The sequence below is a fragment of the Nannospalax galili genome, unplaced genomic scaffold, assembly GCF_000622305.1.
Source record: "Nannospalax galili isolate Female #2095 unplaced genomic scaffold, S.galili_v1.0 scaffold646, whole genome shotgun sequence".
NCBI classification, from domain to species: domain Eukaryota; kingdom Metazoa; phylum Chordata; class Mammalia; order Rodentia; family Spalacidae; genus Nannospalax; species Nannospalax galili.
The window spans coordinates 3,601,163-3,622,976 of record NW_008355279.1 but is presented as its reverse complement, the minus strand read 5'-3'; the positions used below and the strand labels follow the sequence as shown (position 1 = coordinate 3,622,976).

Sequence of the window (21,814 nt, the reverse complement as noted above, 5' to 3'; positions counted from 1 at the left end):
CAGATACAAAATTAATGTTTTCCCCTTTATAAATTAATTTCTTTTGCCAAGAACATTCTGTTTGTTTTGAGATAATGTCTCATGTAGCCCAGGCTGGTCTCCAACTAATTAAGTAGTGAAGCTGAGGATGACTTTGAACTTCTGACCTCCTGCCTGCACCTTCTGAGTGGTGGAATTATATGCATGCATTTAGTACATGCTAGGCAAGGACTTTACCAACTGAGCTACATCTCTAACCCTATGAATGTGGTAAGACTGCCAGTCTTTCACCTTTTCCTGATTTCCACTTATTGATCCTTCAAGTGTCAGCTTACATGCTTCTAACCATTGTACTTCCTTACTCCCATCTACAATTATTCCTACGCAGCACTCTTTCCTTTGATCACCAGCACAAACTTGTAGTATTGACAGAATACCGATAAGAGTCTACCTCCCCGAGAATAAACATTTGAAAGGTGAAGGATCTGTTTAATTTACTGGAATATAGCATACATTCAAAAAATATTTGTTGCACAATGACTGTCAAGACAATTCTATATTAAGAGAAAATTGTATTACTTGTACTCTATTTTTATGTCATATGCAGTTATACAAATATCCTACACTAAGCTCACTCTCTAGTGATTATGATGGGAAGTGTTTCTATGATGAAACTGAAGATTCTTCTGACACATACTTTCCAGTCACTCAAGATACGGCCAGTAGCCAAACAAAAACAACATGCCAAAAGACCAGGTTAAAATCTACACACATTCAAGACCTCTCTCTAATACCTACTACTTGATCCTCCTGCCTCTACACCCCTCCCCCGCCAGTGCTAGGATTACAGGTGTGCACCATCATGCCTGGCTCACACTATTCTTCACTGTATTAGCTTACCTATTTTGTTCACTAATTCTCTAAGATAAAGTAACCAAAATTTAAGTATTCTTAGGAAAGATAATTCTTTTTTTTTAAGTTTTTTAAAAAAATTTATGTGTATGAGTGTATTGCCTGCATGTATGTGAGTTCACCCATGTTGTGCAATGCTGCAGAGGTCAGAAGAGGGCACTGGATCCCCTGGAACTGGAGTTAAGGACGGTTCATAGCCGTCACGTGGGTGCTGGGAATCGAACCCAGGTCCTCTGCAAGAGCAGTCAGTGCTCTTAACTGCTGAGCTATCTCTCCAGCCCCAGGAAAGATAATACTTTTTAAAGAAATTTACATTTCCCAGGCAGGGCTTGAACTTACTAAGTAGTTATTTTATTTTATTTTATTTTATTTTATTTTATGTGTACGAGTGTATTGCTTGCATGTATGTGGTAAGTGCACCTGTGTAATACAGTGCCTGTGGAGGTCATAGGAGGATGTCAGATTCCTGGATCCTCTGCAGAAGCAAACAGTGCTCTTAACCGCTGAGCCATCTCTCTAGCCCCAGAAAGATAATTCTTGATAAGCTATACTAAAATAAGAGGGAAAGGAAAAACAAAGTATGTTTCTGTTGCTATTTAACTAATTTGCTAAAGTTGTGATGGGCTAGGAAAAATTAAAGATGATGATGATTAATGAGAGTCTCATTATTTAGCTAAAGCTGGTCTTGAACTCACTATGCAGCACTGGCTATCTCAAATTTTCAATCTTCCTGTCTTAGTGTCAAGTGCTGGTATTATAGGTATGCACTACCATGCCTGATGGCATTTCATTTCAATATTAAAATGTTAATACTATATATGGAAATTCATTTTTATTTGCTTTTTAAAACAATTCCAGTCTGAAAAGCTGAGTCATATATGATATATATCTGAAGAGGCTATATCAGCTCATTGTCAGGTGCCAGCAGTGTGAACTAACTAGCCTTTAAAAGGATTCAAATTAAAATCAAGGACTAGGGAGCTAACATATTAGAAAAATGACCCCCCCAACACTTTTTTTTAAACATTTATCTGTTATCTCTTGATAACTAGAGGGGCTGGAGAGATAGCTCAGCAGTTAAGAACATTGGCTTCTCTTGCAAATGGTTTGGTTCCCAGCACCCACACAGCAGCTCACAACTATCTATAACTCCAGTTCCAGGGATCCCAACACCCTCTTCTGCCCTCTGTGGGCACTAGGCATGCACATGGTACACATACACACATACATGCAAGCAAAGCATACACATAAAATAATTAATCAGTTTTATATTAGCCTCGTACTAAGACTAGAGAAAGATAAGAATCCAACTCTCCGTATCTTAGTAACTGATGTATAATCTCTCAGATACACTCATAACTTCCAAGCTTTGGTAATCAGTGGCCACATGCAAGTCTACTGTATGTATAGTCCTGGGACTTGTCAGAACAATGCTGTCCTCAGTTCAGGAAAAGTGATTACTTCCTACGTTAGCTTCAGTATATTTAAATGCCAACTCCTATTTCATACCTGACAAATGCCAAACACTGTAGCAGGCATTTTAATTCTTTAGAGACCTTTAAGTTCCACAATAACTTTACGTTTTACATGAAACATGAATGAACTGAGTGAGACTCAGGGAAGTTTGATAACTTGCCCAAAGTGAAATATGTAAATTAAAGGCAATTAAAAATGTGTGCAAAGTATGTTCAAATGATTATGCTATTATTTCTGTGATTTCTCTTTTGAAGCACAAAATAAACCTGTTTTTTCATTACAATAAAGAATGTGAGGGAATTTTTACCGATGGTATAAACCAACTAAAGTTTGGGGCTGGAGAGATGGCTCTGTTGTTAAGAGCACTGACTGCTCTTGCAGAGGATCTGGGTTCAATTCCCAGCACCCACATGGTGGCTAACAACCATCTATAACTTCAGTTCCAGGGAATTCCAGGGAGCTCTTTTGAGCTCCTCAGGCATTGCACAACACGGGTGCACTTACATACATACAGGCAAAATACTCATGTACATAAAATAAAAATAATAAATTTTTTTTAAAAATTAAAGTTTACTCATAGAAAAGTTCAGCTTGTGGGCCAGAGAGATGGTCCAGTGGGTAAAGGTGCTTGTATTGAAAGTCTGGCGACCTGAGTTTGACCCCCCATAACCCACGTAAAGGTGGAAGGAGAATACCAACTCCATGAAGTTGTCCTTTGACCTTTACATGTGTGCAAAGTGAACACACACACACACACAATTTTTCTTAAAAGAAAAATTCAACTTGGTCTTTTTTAAAGGAATAACAAAACAAAATGAGAACACAGAAGCAAAAGCATTTTAACAAATTTACACTCACCTGATATCACTAGATTCTATATTTGTGAAAAATTAAATATAAAAAAATTTTAAAGGGGAAATTTCTATATTGAAGCTAAATCTTCTAAGAAGTGAATAATTAAGAAGACAGCCTGTTTGTTACTGCAGAAAAAGGAAGAAAAGAATGTACCGGCACCAGGAAATCTCCACCAGGTCACATTACTTTCAGCCTCCCCTTATCTCACAGTTGTCACATTCAGCGTTAGCTGACCCTGATAATCTGAATATATGCTATGGGAATGTAACTTCCTAGAGGGGGATCATAATTTTGTATATTCCTTAGGACCTAGACTAGTGATGGGCATTTGGAGGTAGTAAATAAATTCATCCTTAATGAACAGATGCAGGAGCCTGACATCTCTATAGATTCAACAGGGTACATTTCTAAGAAGCCAAATGAAAACATAATGTAACAATAATTTTTGTGACTAGTCTCATTACAACCTCATAACAAACAATAGACACTTACTGAAATGTTTCCTGCGGAGTTGACCTGCATCTCATCCACACCATGATTGCCATTTGTAATGTCACAGATGCAGTAGTTACTAACAGAAGGAGGTCTGAAAGTGTGGCCACCATCACAGTGAATTTCTGGACTAATTCCACAGCCAAATGTGAATGAGGCCAGAGAATGATAGTGTGTGAGTAGAACTACAGCATGCACCAACTCTGCAAGAGACCAGCTGTGCTCTTCAGCCTTCAAAAGTCCCTGTGGGATAAGAACACAGTTTGAAGCTAGGATGTGTTGGCAAAAGTTTATACAGTTTATTTTAGTATTTGAAAATTTAGTGAAAATAGAATTGGTTACCATAAAAAGCCTGGTTAGGATTGTAATTTGAAACACATAAAACCTATAATTTGGTAAATTTTATTAAAATGTATCTAGAAATAAGAGGTCAATATCTGTTAATGACATATTATCACTCTGAATTTCTGAAATAACTTAAACTTTTTAAGACAGTGGCTTGAGCAATTTTATTCTGAAGATTCTTAAGTCCCCAAATTATAATTATGTTAAAAAGTTATGCATGGTTGCTGAAGAGATGGCTCAGTGGTAAAGAGAATTGGTTGGCTGCTCTTCCAGAGGAACCCAGTTCAGTTCCCAACAACTACATAACAGCTAACAACTCCAGGGAATCTGACGCTCTCTTTTGGCCTCCACGGGCATTAGACACACATGGTGTACTTATATACTTGCAAGCAAAACAAGTCATACACAGACATGTTTTTAGGAGTTTCTACTGTGTAGTATCATTTTAAAGGAAGTTAGTTGAGATTTTTGCTCTAAAATCAGAAGGAGCTAGTTGTAAGATGGAATTTACAAATAAAGATGAACAAGATGACACTCCACACTTATCAGAACAGCTAAAATCTAACACATTGACACCAACACTGGCAAAGATATGGAACAGCAGGAATGCATCTCCATTGCCGGTGGGAATGAAACTAGTACTGTGCTTTGGAAGATAGTTCAGTTTCTTTTCTTTCTTTTCTTTTTTGGTCTTTTTGACTTTTTGAGACAGGGTCTCCCTGTAGCCCCAGCTGGCCCAGATTCGCTCTGGAGACCAGGCTGGCCTCAAACTCACAGAGATCCACCTGCCTCTGCCTCTGGAGTGCTGGGATTAAAGACGTGTGCCACCACGCCCGGCTCCAATAGTTCAGTTTCTTACAAAGCTAAATACTGGCTTATATAGTAGTAACACAGCTAGTTATTCATCCAAATAAGCTAAGAACTTTTGCCTACCCAAACTTCTCCATATGAATGTCTGTAACAATTTTATTCATAATTGGCCAAAATTAATAGTAATCAGGATACCCTTTTAAGTAGATGAATAGATAAACTGTAGTGTGAATATATGGAGTATCATTCAGCAATAAAAATAAATGGGCTATCTATCAAGTCATAAATAAAAGAAAGTGAAGTGGTTTTCATCTGTAATCCTAGCAACTTTGAAGGGTGAGACAGGAGAATCAAGAGTTCAAGGCCAGCTTGGGATACAGTTAAGTTTCTTGTAAGGCAAGCCTAGACTATATAGCAAGAGCCTCTTTGAAAACAAACAAGAGAGGACTTCATGTGCATATTGCTAAATCAAAGTCAGTTTGAAAAGGCTATGTACTCTGTGCTTCCAATTATATCACAAATGGCAAAGCTGTATATAAATTGTCCATAGTTATAGGGGCTCAGGAGGAAGTACAGGGCAGTGGCTACTTACTATTTTGTACTGTACAGCAATAGTACATAATATGCATTTGTCAAAACCATGGAACTATAAAGAACAAACCCCATGAGAATTATAGACTTTAGTTAATAAATTAATAGCAAACATAGCAATACTGGCTCATCATTTACAACTGAATGTACCACACAAATTTCAGATGCTAATAAGAGAAAAATGTGTGTCCATAGATTTCCTATCCAATATATATATATTTTTCCTTTTCTTTCTTTTGGTTTTCCCCTTCTCTTTTCCCTTTCTTTTAAAGAGACCAGGTCTTTTGATTCCCACGTTGGCCTCAAATTCATTCTGCAGCTAAGGATGGCTTTGAACTTCTGGTTCTTCTGCCTCTACTTCCGCAGTGCTGGGATTGCTTATACCACCACATTAAGTTTATGCAGTACCAGGGCTTGAACCCAGGGCTTTGTGCATGCTAGGTAAGCACTGTACCAACCGAGCTTTATCCCTAACCTTTTATCCAATTTTTCTATAAACCCAAAACTGTTCTAAAAAGTAAAATCATTAAAAAAAAAAAAAGTGATACCAAAGATGTATTATCTCATTACATACCTCGATGTGTTCTTTGGTAATAAGCCAAGGTCTATGGGCTAATACTTTGTTGAGTTCTCCTAAATTTTGTAGTTTTTGAGGAGCATTCTCTAAGCCATTGAGCCACTTGGGGTCCCCACCAACATGAAGAAAATCATTTACATGTAGGTTCACTAAATAGGAACACCGATGTCTTGCTGCAGCCTTAAGAGAAAATAAAAAGACACTGTAATTATACATATTAAAGTTTTTAACTATAATAAATTTTCTTTACAACATACAAAATACTTAGGTATTTTATTAGTCTGTTAAAAGTTTTCCATGCACTTCAGAAATGCAGGGTTTTTTTTTGTTTTGTTTTGTTTTCTTTGAGACAGCGTCTTCCTGTAGCCCCAGCTGTCCTGGAACTCACTATGTAGACCAGGCTGGCCTTGAACTCACAGAGATCCACCTGCCTCTGCCTCCCAAGTGCTGGGACTAAAGGCATTTGCCATCACACCCGGCTCAGAAATGCAGTTTTTAGGAATTAAAAAAATTCAAATATACCACAGAAGACATCTCAGAAATATTTCAAGAACAAACTATTGCTAAAAAAAAAATCTGTACTTTCGAAATTTTGCCGATTTACCAACTTTTAGACCCTCAGGTTAAGAAACTTCAAAGTAGATTGCCAACAAAAAAGTGATATGTTATATACAAATTGAACAGGATTAGCACCAAGTATGTCAGTATGAACTAATCCTAGCACTTAGGAGGTGGAGGCAGGAGGAAGGACTAGGAATTCAAGGTCATCCTTGGATATATAGCAAGTCTGAGACAAGCTAGGCTATATGAGCCTTTTGTCTCAAAAGAGGAGGGGGGGATGAAGAGGAGGAAGAAGAGGAGGAGACCAAGTATAGGCTACCTGAGACTTTTGTCTCAAAAGAAGAGGATGGGGGGGTGAGGAAGAAAGCACATCTTATATTCTACTTTATTCTCTAAGAAAGAATGGTAGAATGGTTCTGTATGTGGCCCCTGGAAGGCTAACCATGCTCCAGTGGATGGCACATGGTTCATATTCAAGCGTATAAGGGGTCTGGAGAGATGGCTGAGCGGTTAAGGCACTGGTTGCTCTTGCAGAAGACCTGGGTTCAATTCCCAGCATCCACATGGCGGCTAACAACCGTCTATAACTCCAGTTCCTGGGGATCCAGTACCCTCTTCTGATCCCTGAATGTACTGCACAACAGAGATGCATCTACCTACCTGCAGGTATTACATTCATACACATTTAAAAAAAAAGTATCTGGGCAACACAAATTGGACTCAATGAGTTTTTGTTTTTTGCCTTTTTGAGACAGCTGTCCTGGAACTTGCTGGCCTTGAACTCACAAAGATCTGACTGCCTCTGCCTCCCAAGTGCTGGGATTAAAGGCATGCACCACCACACCCAGCTCAATGAGTTTTTAAATTAAAACAAACAAACAAACACAAAGTTGGGTGGGTAGAGAAGTGGGGTGGATTTTGGAGTTAGTGAAGGAGGGGATGAGTTAGTGAAGGAGGGGAATGAAATATTTGTATTTCATACAAAATACATTGTATGAAAGTCTCAAAGAATAAAAATATTTAAGAAGGAAAGAAGGAAGAGAGGGAGGGAGGGATGCCAATTCCTGCAAGTTGTCCTCTGATCTCCACACACATGCCATGAGACATATACATGTTCAAGCCTGTACTGATACATACACACTAAATGTAATAAAATTTAGAAGCAAAGAATAGTTCTCAGCACTATATAAAAATATATGTAGTCAGCTGGGTGTCAAGGCACAGGCCTTTAATCCCAGCACTTGGAAAGTAGAGGCAGGTGGATCTCTGAGTTGGAAGCCAGCCTAATCCACATTGCAAGTTCCAGGCCAGCCAGGGCTACACAGTAAGACCTTGTCTGTCTCAAAAATAAATAAATGAAATAAGTAAAATAAAAAGTTAAAAAATTAAAATTAAAAAATAAAGAAATAAAAATAAAAATAGCTGGGCATGGTGGCACATACCTTTAATTCCAGCACTTGGGAGGCAAAGGCAGGTGGAGCTCTGTGAGTTTGAGGTCAGCCTGGTCTACATAGAGTTCAGGTTAACTGGAGCTACAGAGAGACCCTGTCTCAAAAAGACAAAAAACAAACAAACAAGAAATAAAAATAAAGAAATATATGTAGTATTTTTTTATTATACTTGAAATTATACTTATTTCAAAACAGGAAAAATAGAGACTATCTAAACTACCTATAGGAATATGATTATAAGTCAGAATATAAGTATCCTTGTTTAAAAAGCATTAACTATCTCTTGGAGAGATTAATAAAAACAAACAGAAATAATTTTTCATTGAATATTTACAAACCATTATTCCAATGTAGTGCCGATAATGGAGGGGTAATGGCCCATCCATTTGTAGTAGATAGTGTTGAGTTTTTAAGAAACTTTCTAAATACTGTGGATGGAAAACCATCACTAATGTAATGTTATCCAAACGACCCAAAGCAGCAAAAGAATCTGCGAATAAAGTATGCATCTGTGCGTCTTCACTCCCCACTTGGAGAATCTGTATGAATGAGAAGAAAACTAGTCACATAAATTATAAACTGGTGTTAGAGAAAATATGCACGGGCTGCACCGTTCCATTGGGAAGCAGATTACATTTTATTTAAGAGAAGGATTATGAATTTAAACTTGTAGTAAAACAGAAGAATAGTCACATTATATGGTGGGAGATAAACAACAAAGATTGAACTAAATATTTAAGGCCATCTAGACAGGCTGCTTGCAGACTTGGCCAGAATCCAGACAAAGAAGCAGATTTAGATTACCAAACTCCCAGAGCTTATAAGCAAACACTAAAGCCATTCCTTATATTATTCTCATACAAACAATCTTTATGACAATAAAACATAGATGCTTTTACATGTATAGAATTAAAGATCCAATCTAGTGTTTTTATCAACTTGTGGAGATAGACAGGACAAAGTAACTCTGTTTACAAGCACACCAAAGCAAGATCTAAATAGAAGTAGTAGGAGTTGTTAAAAAACAAGTCTTGGTTTTACTTGATTAAATATGGGTGTTTAAAATGCATCATGAAATACTAGAAATCAATATGACCACAACAGCTTTCTAATCCCATAAACTCACTGCCAAAGCATGATTAACCGTGTAAAACATGTTGCTGACCAACAGTCACTCAGATGCCAAGATGCAGGTCGTGAAAACTTTTCCTTAAAAGAATGCAGCTTGCTGTGTATTTTCAAAATCAACATACCTCCTTCTCTGGGATGAATCTGCTTGGTCCGTGTCCTAGTGGCCGAGGAACTCTGATTCCAAGTTCCTAGAAAAGAAAGTTACAGCATCTCAGGCTTCCAGCAGTAAACAACATGAACTGGAGCTGAGGCTACAGGAATGGGAGGGGAAAAAAACCCCCCAGCTGAACAGAGACAGGCTTGTTGTAGTAATTTGTTTTCATGGCTATACACACATACCAACTCTTCTATTTACATCACATAACAGCAGCTTCTAATATGACTGTCTAAAAACAATAAAACCTGTTTCACCCAAACCAGAGTTTTGCATAAAGTACTTGGCAGAAAGTCTAGAACAGAAAGTTCAGCACATAGAAGCCAATCTTGTGGGCTGTCAGCGATACAAAATAAGACCAATATGTTTGTACATCCCAAACTCAACTAAAGCATCAATCCCTGTGCATCTTGTTGGAAAATAAAAAATACCCCTCACAGATGTCTTAAACAGAAAGAAAAGCAATCATTATTACCTCAATAACACCTCAAAGCAAGCAGAGAAAAGTTTTGAAAAATAAAATAGCTAAATTTACAAAAGATAAAGAACTACAGCAGGGAATGCTTTCTTTGTGGTTAAAACAATTATAGAAAAACAAACGCTGATTTGAAGTTTGCTTTATCTTGTTAATTCATAGGGTGTTATGAATCTTGTGTATATTCTGTTTTAGAGCTCAAGAGATTCAGAAATAAATTGCTTTCTGCCTTTTGACACAATCTGGAATTCTGTCTCTTATACTGACAGAGAAGCATGGTTAACAAGAACTGACAACCTATTGTTAAGACTTCCTTCCCCAATACAGTGCACTTATATAAAATGATAAAATAACCATAATAATAAAAATTTTAAGGGGGCTCAATCTAGTTTCATAAAATGTTAGAGTGAATACAACTGAAGATTAGCCCTTACTAACAAAATTACATTACAAATATTATTTCCTGTTTAAAAAACAAAACAAAACAGGACTGGTGAGATGGCTCAGTAGGTAAAGGTGCCTATTGCATGAAGATCTGAGTTCCATCCCCAGAACCCACATGGTGGATGGAGAGACTGACTCCTACAAGCTGTCCTCTGACCTCCACAGGCTCAACATGGCATGTGTGTACCACCACCAACACACAATAAATAAAAAAGGTAAAAAAAAAAACAAAACAAAACAAAAAAAACACAACAAAAACCAAATCTCTCTACTCTTTCTACTGCCTCTGCAGGTTCTTCTCCAATGTATAAATCAGATGCTTTCGTGTGTGTGTGTGTATACAATGTATATATGCACATCTGCATGTGAACATGGGTGCACCTGTATCACAGAGCACATGTGGAGGTCAGAGTCAATACCTTGGGTATTGACTCTCATCTTCCATCTTGTTTGAGGCAGGGTCTGTTATTTGCTGCTCTGTGTGCATACCAGGCTAGCTGGCCCATTGGGAGCACTGGCATTATAGATGCTTCAATTATGTATCTGGCTTTTATGTGGATTCTTGGGATTTGAACTCAGGCCCTCACACTTGTGAGGCAATGCTTTTTACCCACTGAGCCATCTCTCCAGCCCATATGCTCTCCTTTTTAAGGAAAACTGGGACGGGGAAGAGAGAATCTGAGAAATTTAGTTCAAGCTAATGAAAACCTTTTGAATATAATGGATTTAAAAATTAATTCAGCAATAGTTCATTTGGTAGAGCGCTTGCCTAGCATACATCTGTAATCTCAGCTGGGAGGTGGAGGTAGGAGGCTCAGAAACTCAAAGTCATCCTTGGCTTCATAGCAAGTTCCAGGCCATCCTGGGCTACAAGAAATCTTGTGGCTAAAAAAAAGGATGATAAAATTTAAGAGAATTTTTATTAAAAGAAATCAAGATTCAAATTCAAATTCAAAGTAGGTTGTATTTGCCAAATGAAATCATAATATATGCATTTTAGTGCATATTAAGTATATGTTTTATTGTATACATTAAGTCAAATCTACTGGATTCCAGTGGCTTCTTATGAATGTTGTTATTCCACATTTATACCAAAGATAATCTATAAAATTATACTCTTCACTAGAAAAGAAACTTAATTCATTAGTCTGGCCAAGAATATGTCTCGATTTTAATACTGTATAATGAATTTCAGAAGAAAACATGCTCCAATTATTCAATCCATCCTCCTGGCACAAATTCAGCTACTTATATAAAATGATGCTCTTATTAGCCTAACTGCTAACTTTGATCCAACTACATATATTTTAAGCGAAACTCACTTGAAAAAAGTGCAGATCTAAAGCCAATGTTTATCTCTTCTCCTTTCCTTAATCTTGGAAATTATCTGAACAACATGTATTTCAGTGTTTCAAGAGTTTATTACTCATTTTATAACTAAGGGACACTTAGGATTTCATTATAGCAAACTGATTTCAAAATGAATTGTTTGATAAATGATCTTGGGACAACTGGTAGTCACTCAGAAGAAAAAGTAAAGTTGGAGTTCTAAATTATACTTTATTCTGCAATAACTAAGAGTTAAACAGGGAAAAACAAAACAAAATCAAAAACAGTACAAGGAAACACTCATAGAATGGAACAGACCTAAGAATGCTATAAAACCCAGAAGTAAAAGTTAAAGATTGATAAATTTGCCAGGTGTGGTGGCACACACCTTTAATCCCAGCACTTGGGAGGCAGAGGCAGATGGATCTCTGAGTTCAAGGCCAGCCTGGTCTACCTAGTGAGTTCCAGGAAAGCTGGGGCTACAGGGAGACCCTGTCTCAAAAAAAAAAAAAACAACAAAAAACAAAAAACAAAAACAAACAAACAAAAAGGACTTGACAGTAACCTCATCAATAGAGGGTGGCACTATTTCAAAAGTTCAGCATGGCCAACAGAGCTAGAGCTGCAAGCACTCCTTTCAAAGAGTAAAGCAGTTCTTGAGTTGACTTGAAAAGATCTCTAAAATATGCTAGGGGAAAGGGTGGTAGGGAAGAGGAAGTAACAAAATAACAGTCATAATGTGTGTGTATAAAATGTTACTACTTACAACATGTGTTTTTTTTTTTTTTTTTTTTTTTTTTTAATGAGACCAAATTGATACCTAGGTTTTAAAACAAACCAGCTGAATTATATTATTCTGGTCTTGTTTCTATACTAAATACATATGTTATATACCAAATTATTATAAAATATTTTACAAGTCCTAGAAGATGTCCATAATGCTTCAGAAATGGAATTTCCTGGATGTGGTGGTACACGCCTTTAATCCAGCACTCAAGAGGCCAACACAGTGAGTTCCAAGTCAGTTTGCCTCAAAAAAAAAAGGAAAGAAAAAAAAATTTTTTGTCTTATTGAGACAGGGTCTCCTTGTAACCCCAGCTGGCCTGAACTTGCTATATAGACCAGGCTGGCCTCGAATTTACAGAGATCTGCCTGCCTCTGCCTCCCAAGTGCTGGGATTAAAGCGTACACACACCTGGCAAGAAGTTTTTCTTTTGGGTATAGCAAGAGTCTTTCCCAATAGTCCTATGTAATTCTCAGTCTATAAAAACTAGTTCATTCTTTAGCTACATTTATTGGCCACATTGTCTCCGAGACGGCCAATGTCTCAGAGGTGCTGTCTGAACATTAAAATATAATGTTAAGAAAAAACAAGACAAAAAGGAAATAACCACTCAAAGGGTGAGTGGGGAGAGAAGCACTCCCTGGAATGGACTGAATACACGCTGTGCAACACTGTTAGGATTATATTATTTAATGAAGATTTGACAAGTGTGCTGAGACAGAAGAATAAGAAAACTTAAGACAGAACTGTAAAGGAGTCTCTGACATTCAAGACTTTTCATTTCATTATTTTATCTATGTCTATTTCTAGGTGAAATAAAATTTTACTTAGCTCATACTTGGATTACCAGGCAATTTCCAACTAAACTGAGATTGTGACATGCTTGTTCCATCCCATAAAAGCAAAAAGAGAAATGGTAAAGAGAGAAGGGGGGAGGCAAGGGTGAGACAGAGTAGGAAGAAAGGTAAATAGTCTTTTTATAAAATTTAATTTTGTTTTTCTGTAGAGGCCTTTATTTCTCCAGGCCATATAGGGCTTAGGCTTTGAATAGTCTTTAAAAAAAAAAAACCATTTTATTTATTATTTTTATTTTATGTGTATGCATGTAAGTGCACCAGTGTCATGCAATGCCCATGGAAGACAGAAGAGGCTGTTGGATCCCCTGGAACTGGAGTTACAGACAGCTGTTAGCTGCCATGTGGGTGCTGGGATTCGAACCTGGGTCTTCTGCAAGAACAGTCAGTGTTCTTAACCTCTGAGCTATCTCTCCAGCCCCCAGTAAATAGTCTTTTAAAAATAAATTCTTTCCTGAAAGAAGAGATTGATCAAGACTAACATAATGAACACTGTGTGTGGTGGTGAATGCCTTTAATCCTAGCATTTGGGAGGCAGAGGCAGGTGGATCTCTTGAGAGATGGAGGCTAGTCTGTTCTACATAGTGTGTTCCAGGCAGGCTGGGGCTACAGGGATACCCTGACACTCCCCTCCCCCCCAAAAAAAGACTGACATGAGAAGAATAGTTACTTCTATTCTAGAATCAAATTTACTCTATATTTGGAGGCTAGGCTTAAAAGATGGTCCCTTTTTCTTAGCTATACAAGGACATGACATGACTTTTCTACTTAGTATTATGCCCAACAGAAAACAAAAGGGGCATTCCTGACAAGCTCTGGAGATTGTATCCCAATTTATTCTAGTTCAGGTACTGACAGGAAGGAGGGTGGCTCCATCCAGCCTCTCAGTGCACAGAAACTTAACTTCTAAGAAAAGTAAACAGGCGACAATCCCCTTAGACAGTCCTACAGAACCTGTTCTTACTGGGACTATTATAAAGACTTCTCATCTTAGAAAATCATCAAAGTAGAGCACAAATATGGACTAGTGTTAAAACAACTACTCTGGCTAGGAATGTATGAATAGTTCAGTAGCAGAGTGCTTGCTTAGCATGTGCAAGGTGCATAATCTCCTGAGAAAAAAATACTGAGCAGTTAGAAAGATTGGGCCAAAATCATGCCAGTGTTTAATAAGTTCATGTGAAACATTTCCATGAAAGCATTTAAACTAAATTGGAAGGTATAATTTGTAAAATAGGGATGATGAGGAGGAGGATAAAACAATAGTACCATTCATCCAAACTACTTCACCTTATATAAGACTACTCTCTCTCTCTCTCTCTCTCTCTCTCTCTCTCACACACACACACACACAAAAAAAAAAAAAAAAACCAATGTAGGGGTAATGATGATGATGATGATGATGATGATGATGATGATGATAAACGTAATAGCATCAGCCAGCACAAAATACTATGAGCCAAGCACTGTTTTAAGTACTATTATCTGCAAAGAGGGAGCATATAATTTATTATATTGAAATCTAGAAAAGGTATTTTAGCCTTCTACAATTTTCATGAAAAAGAAGTCAATGTCTTTGATTATCAGTGTAAGAGGCTGGTAGTACTCTTAACCTCTCTTTCACATAGCTACCCAAGGAAGCACTGAACTTGAGCCAGAGTGATTGAGCTCAGTCAGTTCTAGTGAGTGACAGAGACTGAATCCAGGAAGCCTGGGTCTAGAGCTGATATCTTATAATTATCTCCTTTTTGAATCACTTCACAGTTCTTGCTATACTGAAGATTCATTTATATGCCACTGTTATTGTGTATATTATTGGTTTCTAAAAGCTTAAAAGGTTCAATTTTCTGGAAAACTCACTTTGAAACATCTGTCCTATAACAAATTATGACTACTATCTAGCAGGTGTTGATCAAAAAAGACACTGCAGGTGCTCAATGAGGTAACCATAAATCAAACTGAATGCATTTTATAACTTCCTAGTTAGGTTACTTCAATTATTTTTCCATCAATAGCTATGAAAACTCAATTAGCCTCAGAAAATCTTAGCCAATCCAGATTCTAGCCATACTGAAAGGCAGATATAGATGCTAATCACAGCATACACCTCACAGATTCCCTGTGAAGGTACAGCTGGAAAAGCTAACATGAGAACGGAGTCCCCCTCCCTCAACAATGCTAATAACCATTTTTGAAAGAGATGACCACAGCCTCCACCATCACGGTATTGCTCCCAATCTCTGACATGCTTTCTAAACAGTATATAATACTAACACATTAATTTTCAGAATAAGAAAATTCTTAGTGGCCATTGACAGTGTCACAGAAAAAGAATGTATTGTATCACTGTATGAAATGGTGCTTGTGTACTGAAAGCACTTTTCTTATCAGATGCTTCATAGTTGTTAAAGACTTATTTATGGATCTACATCAATATCCACAAATCAAAGAATGAATGGTTTGCTATAAATGCAAAATTAAAGAATCTGTTACCTACTTGAAAAAATTAGATAAAAATAAGTAAATCATTTGAATCATTTTTTTCCTTTGTTCACTTGATGCATTAAAAAAATCTAGATATTTTAGTATATGACTGATAATCACAACATTGATGTTAATCATCTTTTTTTAAACTTACAAAAGTAGCAGTATTTCAACAAAGTAAATAAAGCTAATTGTTATGTAAAAAGTGAAAGTTAATCCCACTCTATCTTTTCTGGAAGGATCACTGCCTATATTGCTGAATGCTGGTTTTTTAAAATTAAAAAATTTTAAATAGAAATGAAAAGATCTAGAAATGTTATACAGAAGTGTGTTATTCACACTAAGACTTACTGAACTATGGCAAAAAGAAAAGTACTGCTAATATTGTCATTAATACTATTATGGTATTTAGAAATACACTAAGTTCAGGTAACTTTTTTTGCATGAACTATATTTTATAAAAATAAGAACTTCCTAACTTCAAAGTATTATATTTGGGTTGGGGATGTGACTCAATGATAGAGCATTTGCCTAGATGTACAAGATCCTGGGTTAGACTTCTAGAATGGAGAAGAAAAAAAAAACAAGAATTTTGGAAACTTGCTATTTGAGAGAATTGTGTGAGGACCTTTTGTAAAGTGACTAATTTTCCTATAAAGAACCTCTTCCTAATTTATGTTCACACATGTTGAATGTATTGAAATGAAATAAAACTATGCAAAGCTTCCTGGTTTGTTAAACACAATCCCACAGGCACTATAATCAATGCACAAGCTACTATATATCTCTTTATCTTCTAGTTTAAATGCAATATTTAGAAATTCTAGGTCTGAGCTAGAATGAGGATTTTTTTTTTGCACACAAACAATAAAAAATAACAGGTCTATTTAGGCATGACTACTGGGGCTCATTTCTATTCAGAATGAGAAAGTATCTGTTATGGCCTGCAAACAGAAACTGTAAATGCTAATTCAGCACTTTCACACTATTTTCTCTTTTTAGTAAAGCTTCCAAACCAATGTTTTAATATTTATTTTTCGGTGCTAAGTATAAAACCCAGGGCCTTTCACATGCAAAGTAGCAGCCCTACTACTGAGTTATATCCCCAAGCTTTAAAATATTTTTAAAGGTTGTTGTCATTTGTAAAGAAGCAGCATGTACTGTTAACATCAGTATTCTGATTTCAATTCAAATTTTAATAGTTTTCTACTTTCTCCATCACCTTTAGAGGCAAATCCTTTTAAATGTCCAAATTTTAGCGAAGGTTATATTAGCAATCTTCAAACAGCATCCTATTTGCACCACTTAAAACAAAAATAGAAAACACTACAATTAAATTGATCTGCAGGCCAATTCAGGCACAACAGGGATGGCTTAATAAACAGGGCGAACGCTGCAACTGAGCTTGGGGGACGTGCTTGTTCGGAGCAGTATCTTTTAACTCACTCAAATGTATTTTCTTCTTCTAACTACGAGGCTATTCGGGTGAGGGTGACTGGATAGTCTGTTCTGATCAAACGCCAGCGGGCAAATTCAGAGGCTGTTTGGCCGTCACACTAAAGCTTTGTTGAGCTTCTGACTTGTGGGACTTATACGGAGGACAACTTCCAATTAATGCCCCGCATCTCGGCTCAAGGCGCCGCAGCCAAGGGCCCTTCACGCCCAGGTCGCCACAGCCAAGGGCGGCCGTCTCCTCCAGAGCGTCTCGGATGCTGTTGGGGTGCGAATGTTGGGAAGCAGCTTGGCCGACCCCCGCCCGGCCCCTCGCCCGCCCAGGTACCTCAACCCGGCCGCGGCCCCCGCCGCACTGGTTGCAGCCCAGCACCTCCGAGACGGCCAGCGAGGCGGCATACGCCTCGTTCGCCGCGGTGGCCAGGCGCATGTCGGCGCGGGGACTGCGGAGGACTCACGAGGCGGCAGGCAATGTGCGGCCGACCACGGCTCAGACTGCAGCGTTTCACAGACAGCGCGGACTGCAGGGGCGGGGTGGCGCTGACAAACAAGCCGCGAGGCCCCGCCCTCGCCCGTCACTCCACTGCCCGGCGGGCGCATCCGCCAATGCCAGCCCGCAGGGACGGGTAGTCCCGCCCCCGGGTGCCCGGGTCGCAGAGGCTGGGGCTGCGGGCGGCAGACTGGCCGGTCGGAAAAACATCCTAGAAGGCCCAGCTCCCAGCGAAGAGTTAATTCTCAGTTGGAGACTTGGTTACCCGGGTCGGGAGGTGAGTGGGTACGGTCTCTGGAAGATGCACCGTCCGCCCAGGCACTCAGGCAAAGGCGCAGCGGCCCTGGGGTCTCCCCGGCTCGGGCCATCTACCCTCTGGCCAACAGCAACCAGCGCCCACACTGGCCCTGTCAGCACTGGGCGGGACCCAGGTCTCTGCACGTTTTACTGACGATTTAAATGTCCTTCCTCTCCATAATGCCCAGTCAACGCTGAATGGGTCGCAGAACGCAGAAATGAGGCGATACTCTATAATCAATGTACATTTATTTTTGGAAAGCTATGTAGAGACTATAAATATCCTTGGCAGCAGGCCTCTGAATTGTCTTTCAACTATATTCTATGTTTTACAATTTCTAATATTCCCTCATAAGTACCTTGTGTTACAAATAAAAAAATTCTCTCTGAAATCTAATGAGGAACTTGGGAAAACAGAAGTGTGGGTCATAAATAACCACTGTTTGATCCAGAACCCAAATCTCCTAAGTGCTGTGGCAATACTACTTCCTTCTGTTCATAAGTCTACTAACGTCTTTAAATAAAAAAATAAATAAATAACTGATAATTAGATCTCTTTCTATGCTTGCCTTTGTGTTTCAAAGCTTACATGGTTCAAGGTAGGAAGAAAAACCTGGAGCCTCTCACAGAAGGAAACAAGTGGAGCTTAAATCTGTAAATACAGACACAGAAGTAGGACTCTAAATGAAAATAAGTTTCATTCTTACCTGTGAGGTTACCATGTCTCAGAGAAGACTAAGTTACTCTTAGAGCTCTTAGACTCAAATTTTAAAAGTCACAGGTTAAAAATGGTTACTTTAAATTTTTCTCCTGCAGATAAACTGCTTTTTAAATAGCCAAAGCACCCGGAATTTAAAACAAAACAAAACAAAACAAAAAAACCTTCCACTTAAGTAAGCCACAAAAATAAGCAGTATGATAAAACACCCACTCAGCCATAAATAAACAATACAAATCCATTAAGTCATTCAATCTGAAGCAGTAGCTACCCTTCCAAATAAACTGTCAGTAAATGGATAACTTGGAAACAAATGTACTTGATACATGGGGTTGCAAGCTAGAAAAGCTAGTTTAAAAACAAGGGAAGTGCATGAAAACTGACAACTCCAGTTCTGAAATTGGGTGAACCGTGATTTTATTTTTAAAGTTATAGTTCTAGTTATCTAGTAGGGTATAACTTGTGATATAAAACTTTTCTCCACTGCGAAATAGTGAATATTTTCATTTTATGAGAGGCAATGAAAAAACATTGCATTCTGCTGATCCTAAGCTAGTTTAAAATAATTCAAGGTCAAGGAGGTGGGGGAGGATCTGGAAGGAGTTAGGGAAAGAGGGAACATGATAAAAACACATTGTATGATGTTCTCAAAGAATTAATAAAATATTACAAAAGAGAAAAAAAAGTCAAGTTCAAACTGTAAATTGCATACATACAGTGTCTGATATTTAGAGCTTGGCAAATATTTACTTTAGAAACAGTTCTGATATCCTGAATTGGAAACTTCAAATAGGATTTTTTTTTTCCAGAAAGTTCCAATTATTTAAAGTTGCCTTACATGATATTAAAAATAAATTCAACTTACATTCTAATTCAGTAGTTTACTGAGAACCTTGAAGCTATTAAATGTCAAGATTCCTTTATGGTCTCTATAAAGACTGACCTAAATACTTCAAAGAGTACTAATCTCTGCTCTCTTGCATACAACAGTATGATGAATTAGTTACTTTATTCTCCAATATTAAAAAAGTTGCCCCTAAATAAATCTACGGTAACCAGGAGTTCTAACACATGTATTAGCTGGCCTGAGAATATGTGAATTTCACTTTTTTAAAAATTATTTAATAACCACATACTTAGAAGAAGCATTTCATTACATTAGCATTGACCTATTCAATAAACAATTTTCTGAGCTAGGCTGCATCTCTTACAAAATTGGCTGTACATTTTTAGGTTTACGGTTGAATTATTACAGTTATACAATATTGTACTCAGTATAGACCCTATAAGACATAAAATCAAATGAGGTTTTAACCTTTAAAAAAGATCTCCATTTCATTATTAAAATACAGAGTTTCATGCAGATAACTTCATTTTTAATGCAATTGACATTAAAATGTTTGCACATGCGTTTCTAATCTCTATATATCAGATTATTACTAGTCACAGTCGGTTACTTTCTGAGCTCCTTGGCATCTGAGCATGGACATAAAGTCATCAGGTAGATTTCAATGGTAATGTGTTTCACATCTACTAATTATTAAGGAGCACATTTTTATGCAAGAATTATTTTTTTTAATCATTATACTTTAAAAATTTTTTAATAACTACCTGATTAGAAGCTTTTCACTACAGCTTTAACATATTCAGTAACACACCCCAGAGCAACAGTACATCTCTTTCACAAGTAGGTGCAAGTTTCTAGGTTCACGGTTGAATTAATATAGTTATATATTATTGAACTCAGTATAAGCCCTGTAAGACATTTCATATTTCACTTTCAAGTGAATTTTTTCACTTCTTATTCAATAAAAAGTTTGTATTTGTCCAAGAATTTCATTTCTTGGGTAGGCCAGATGTTATAGTGAAGGTGTCCAGTATTGGACACACATAGGAATGCCATAAACACTGGATGAAAAGATGAATGTCCTGAGCATGCAACAGTGATTGGAAAGGACTAAACTTTCCAATTTACCACAGGTTATCAGTATAGGCCAGGAGCTGTTTTACAAAGTTTGCTTTATTATTATTATTTTTTCTTTTTTGGTCTTTTTGAGACAGGGTCTCCCTGTAGCCCTAGCTGGCCTGGATTCACTATGGAGATCAGGCTGGCCTCTAATTCACAGAGATCCGCCTGCCTCTGCCTCCTGAGTGCTGGGATTAAAGGCGTGCGCCACCATGCCCAGCATGGTTTGCTTTTTGAACATTTCATTTATTTTATTCCTTTTAGGAAGAATTCTGACATTGAATCAAAGAAGTAATAGTAATTCTGACACAGTTCCTTTCTTCTAAAAAGGTTTCATTTGAATTATAAATTATGTCAAAGTAAGACGCATTTCCTCTGCATTTGTCCTTAATCAGGAATGCTCTCAAACCTTGATTTCTTAAACAAGCTGATACACCTATGCAAAAGCAGAGTGATGCCAAATGACCTGATCTTGGATTAGAACTGTGAAATACTAGGGGAATCTAGACTACAAAGAATGATGGTTCAAGATAAGGTGAAGCTTGGAGGATTAGTAGAGAGGCCTTGGTAAGAAAGGTGAGGGGAGATTAGGCATCCTTACCAAAGGATCCAGCATGCACAGGAGGCTAGAAGGAGGAGTGGTCTTTAAGGAGAAGCCAAATGAAAGAGAGTACTAGAGGAGGTGAATGCAGGCAATAAAATATACTACCTCCAAGAGGGTGGTCTGAAGAATAAAGAGAGTGAAGGAAGTTGAGGTGAGAGGAACTTATGTCTCCAAAAAGGCAACCAGTGAGGGACCCAATGGCGCCTCACTGCTCTCTATTCTTGAAGTTAGGAGATAATTCTCAAATTACCTGCTTTCTTGACTAACTATCTTCACTGAACCCATTAGGTCTTTAAAAAGTATAATAAATTCATAAAATGGAATAAGTATATTCTAGTAGAAAGAATAGTTATCAGGATAAATGGCATGATCATGCTTTCACAGACCACATGTTACACCCTGAAGTTTCTAACCAAACACAGTTAAAGTAGTACTGATTTCATTTATTCACTGGAATTAGATTTTTATTCAGTAATTGGTTAGGTGAACACAACAATGGTTTCAGCCTTTAAACCAAAGAAATTCTTTAAGAGTAGGAGTGGGATTTGTTAGATTTATGTGGTTTGAGTTTAAGAAAATCATA

The 21,814-nt window shown here is 37.6% G+C and overlaps 1 protein-coding gene across 4 annotated transcripts in view; it reads right to left on the bottom strand.

Moving 5' to 3' along the window:
- Nucleotides 1-21,814, bottom strand: part of Sesn1 (sestrin 1) — a 120,234-nt gene that overhangs the window by 9,936 nt on the left and 88,484 nt on the right. For 2 of the 4 annotated variants that reach the window (XM_008852436.3, XM_008852438.3), the window contains 4 exons: nucleotides 9,303-9,368; nucleotides 8,388-8,588; nucleotides 6,035-6,217; nucleotides 3,715-3,957 (listed from right to left, as the gene is read on the bottom strand). In XM_008852436.3, coding sequence (XP_008850658.1) covers nucleotides 3,715-3,957; nucleotides 6,035-6,217; nucleotides 8,388-8,588; nucleotides 9,303-9,368 — 693 coding nt within the window. Of the gene's footprint in view, nucleotides 1-3,714; nucleotides 3,958-6,034; nucleotides 6,218-8,387; nucleotides 8,589-9,302; nucleotides 9,369-17,484; nucleotides 17,679-21,814 lie in introns of those variants that run through there. The other 2 variants (XM_017803012.2, XM_008852441.3) reach the window with 2 other exon arrangements.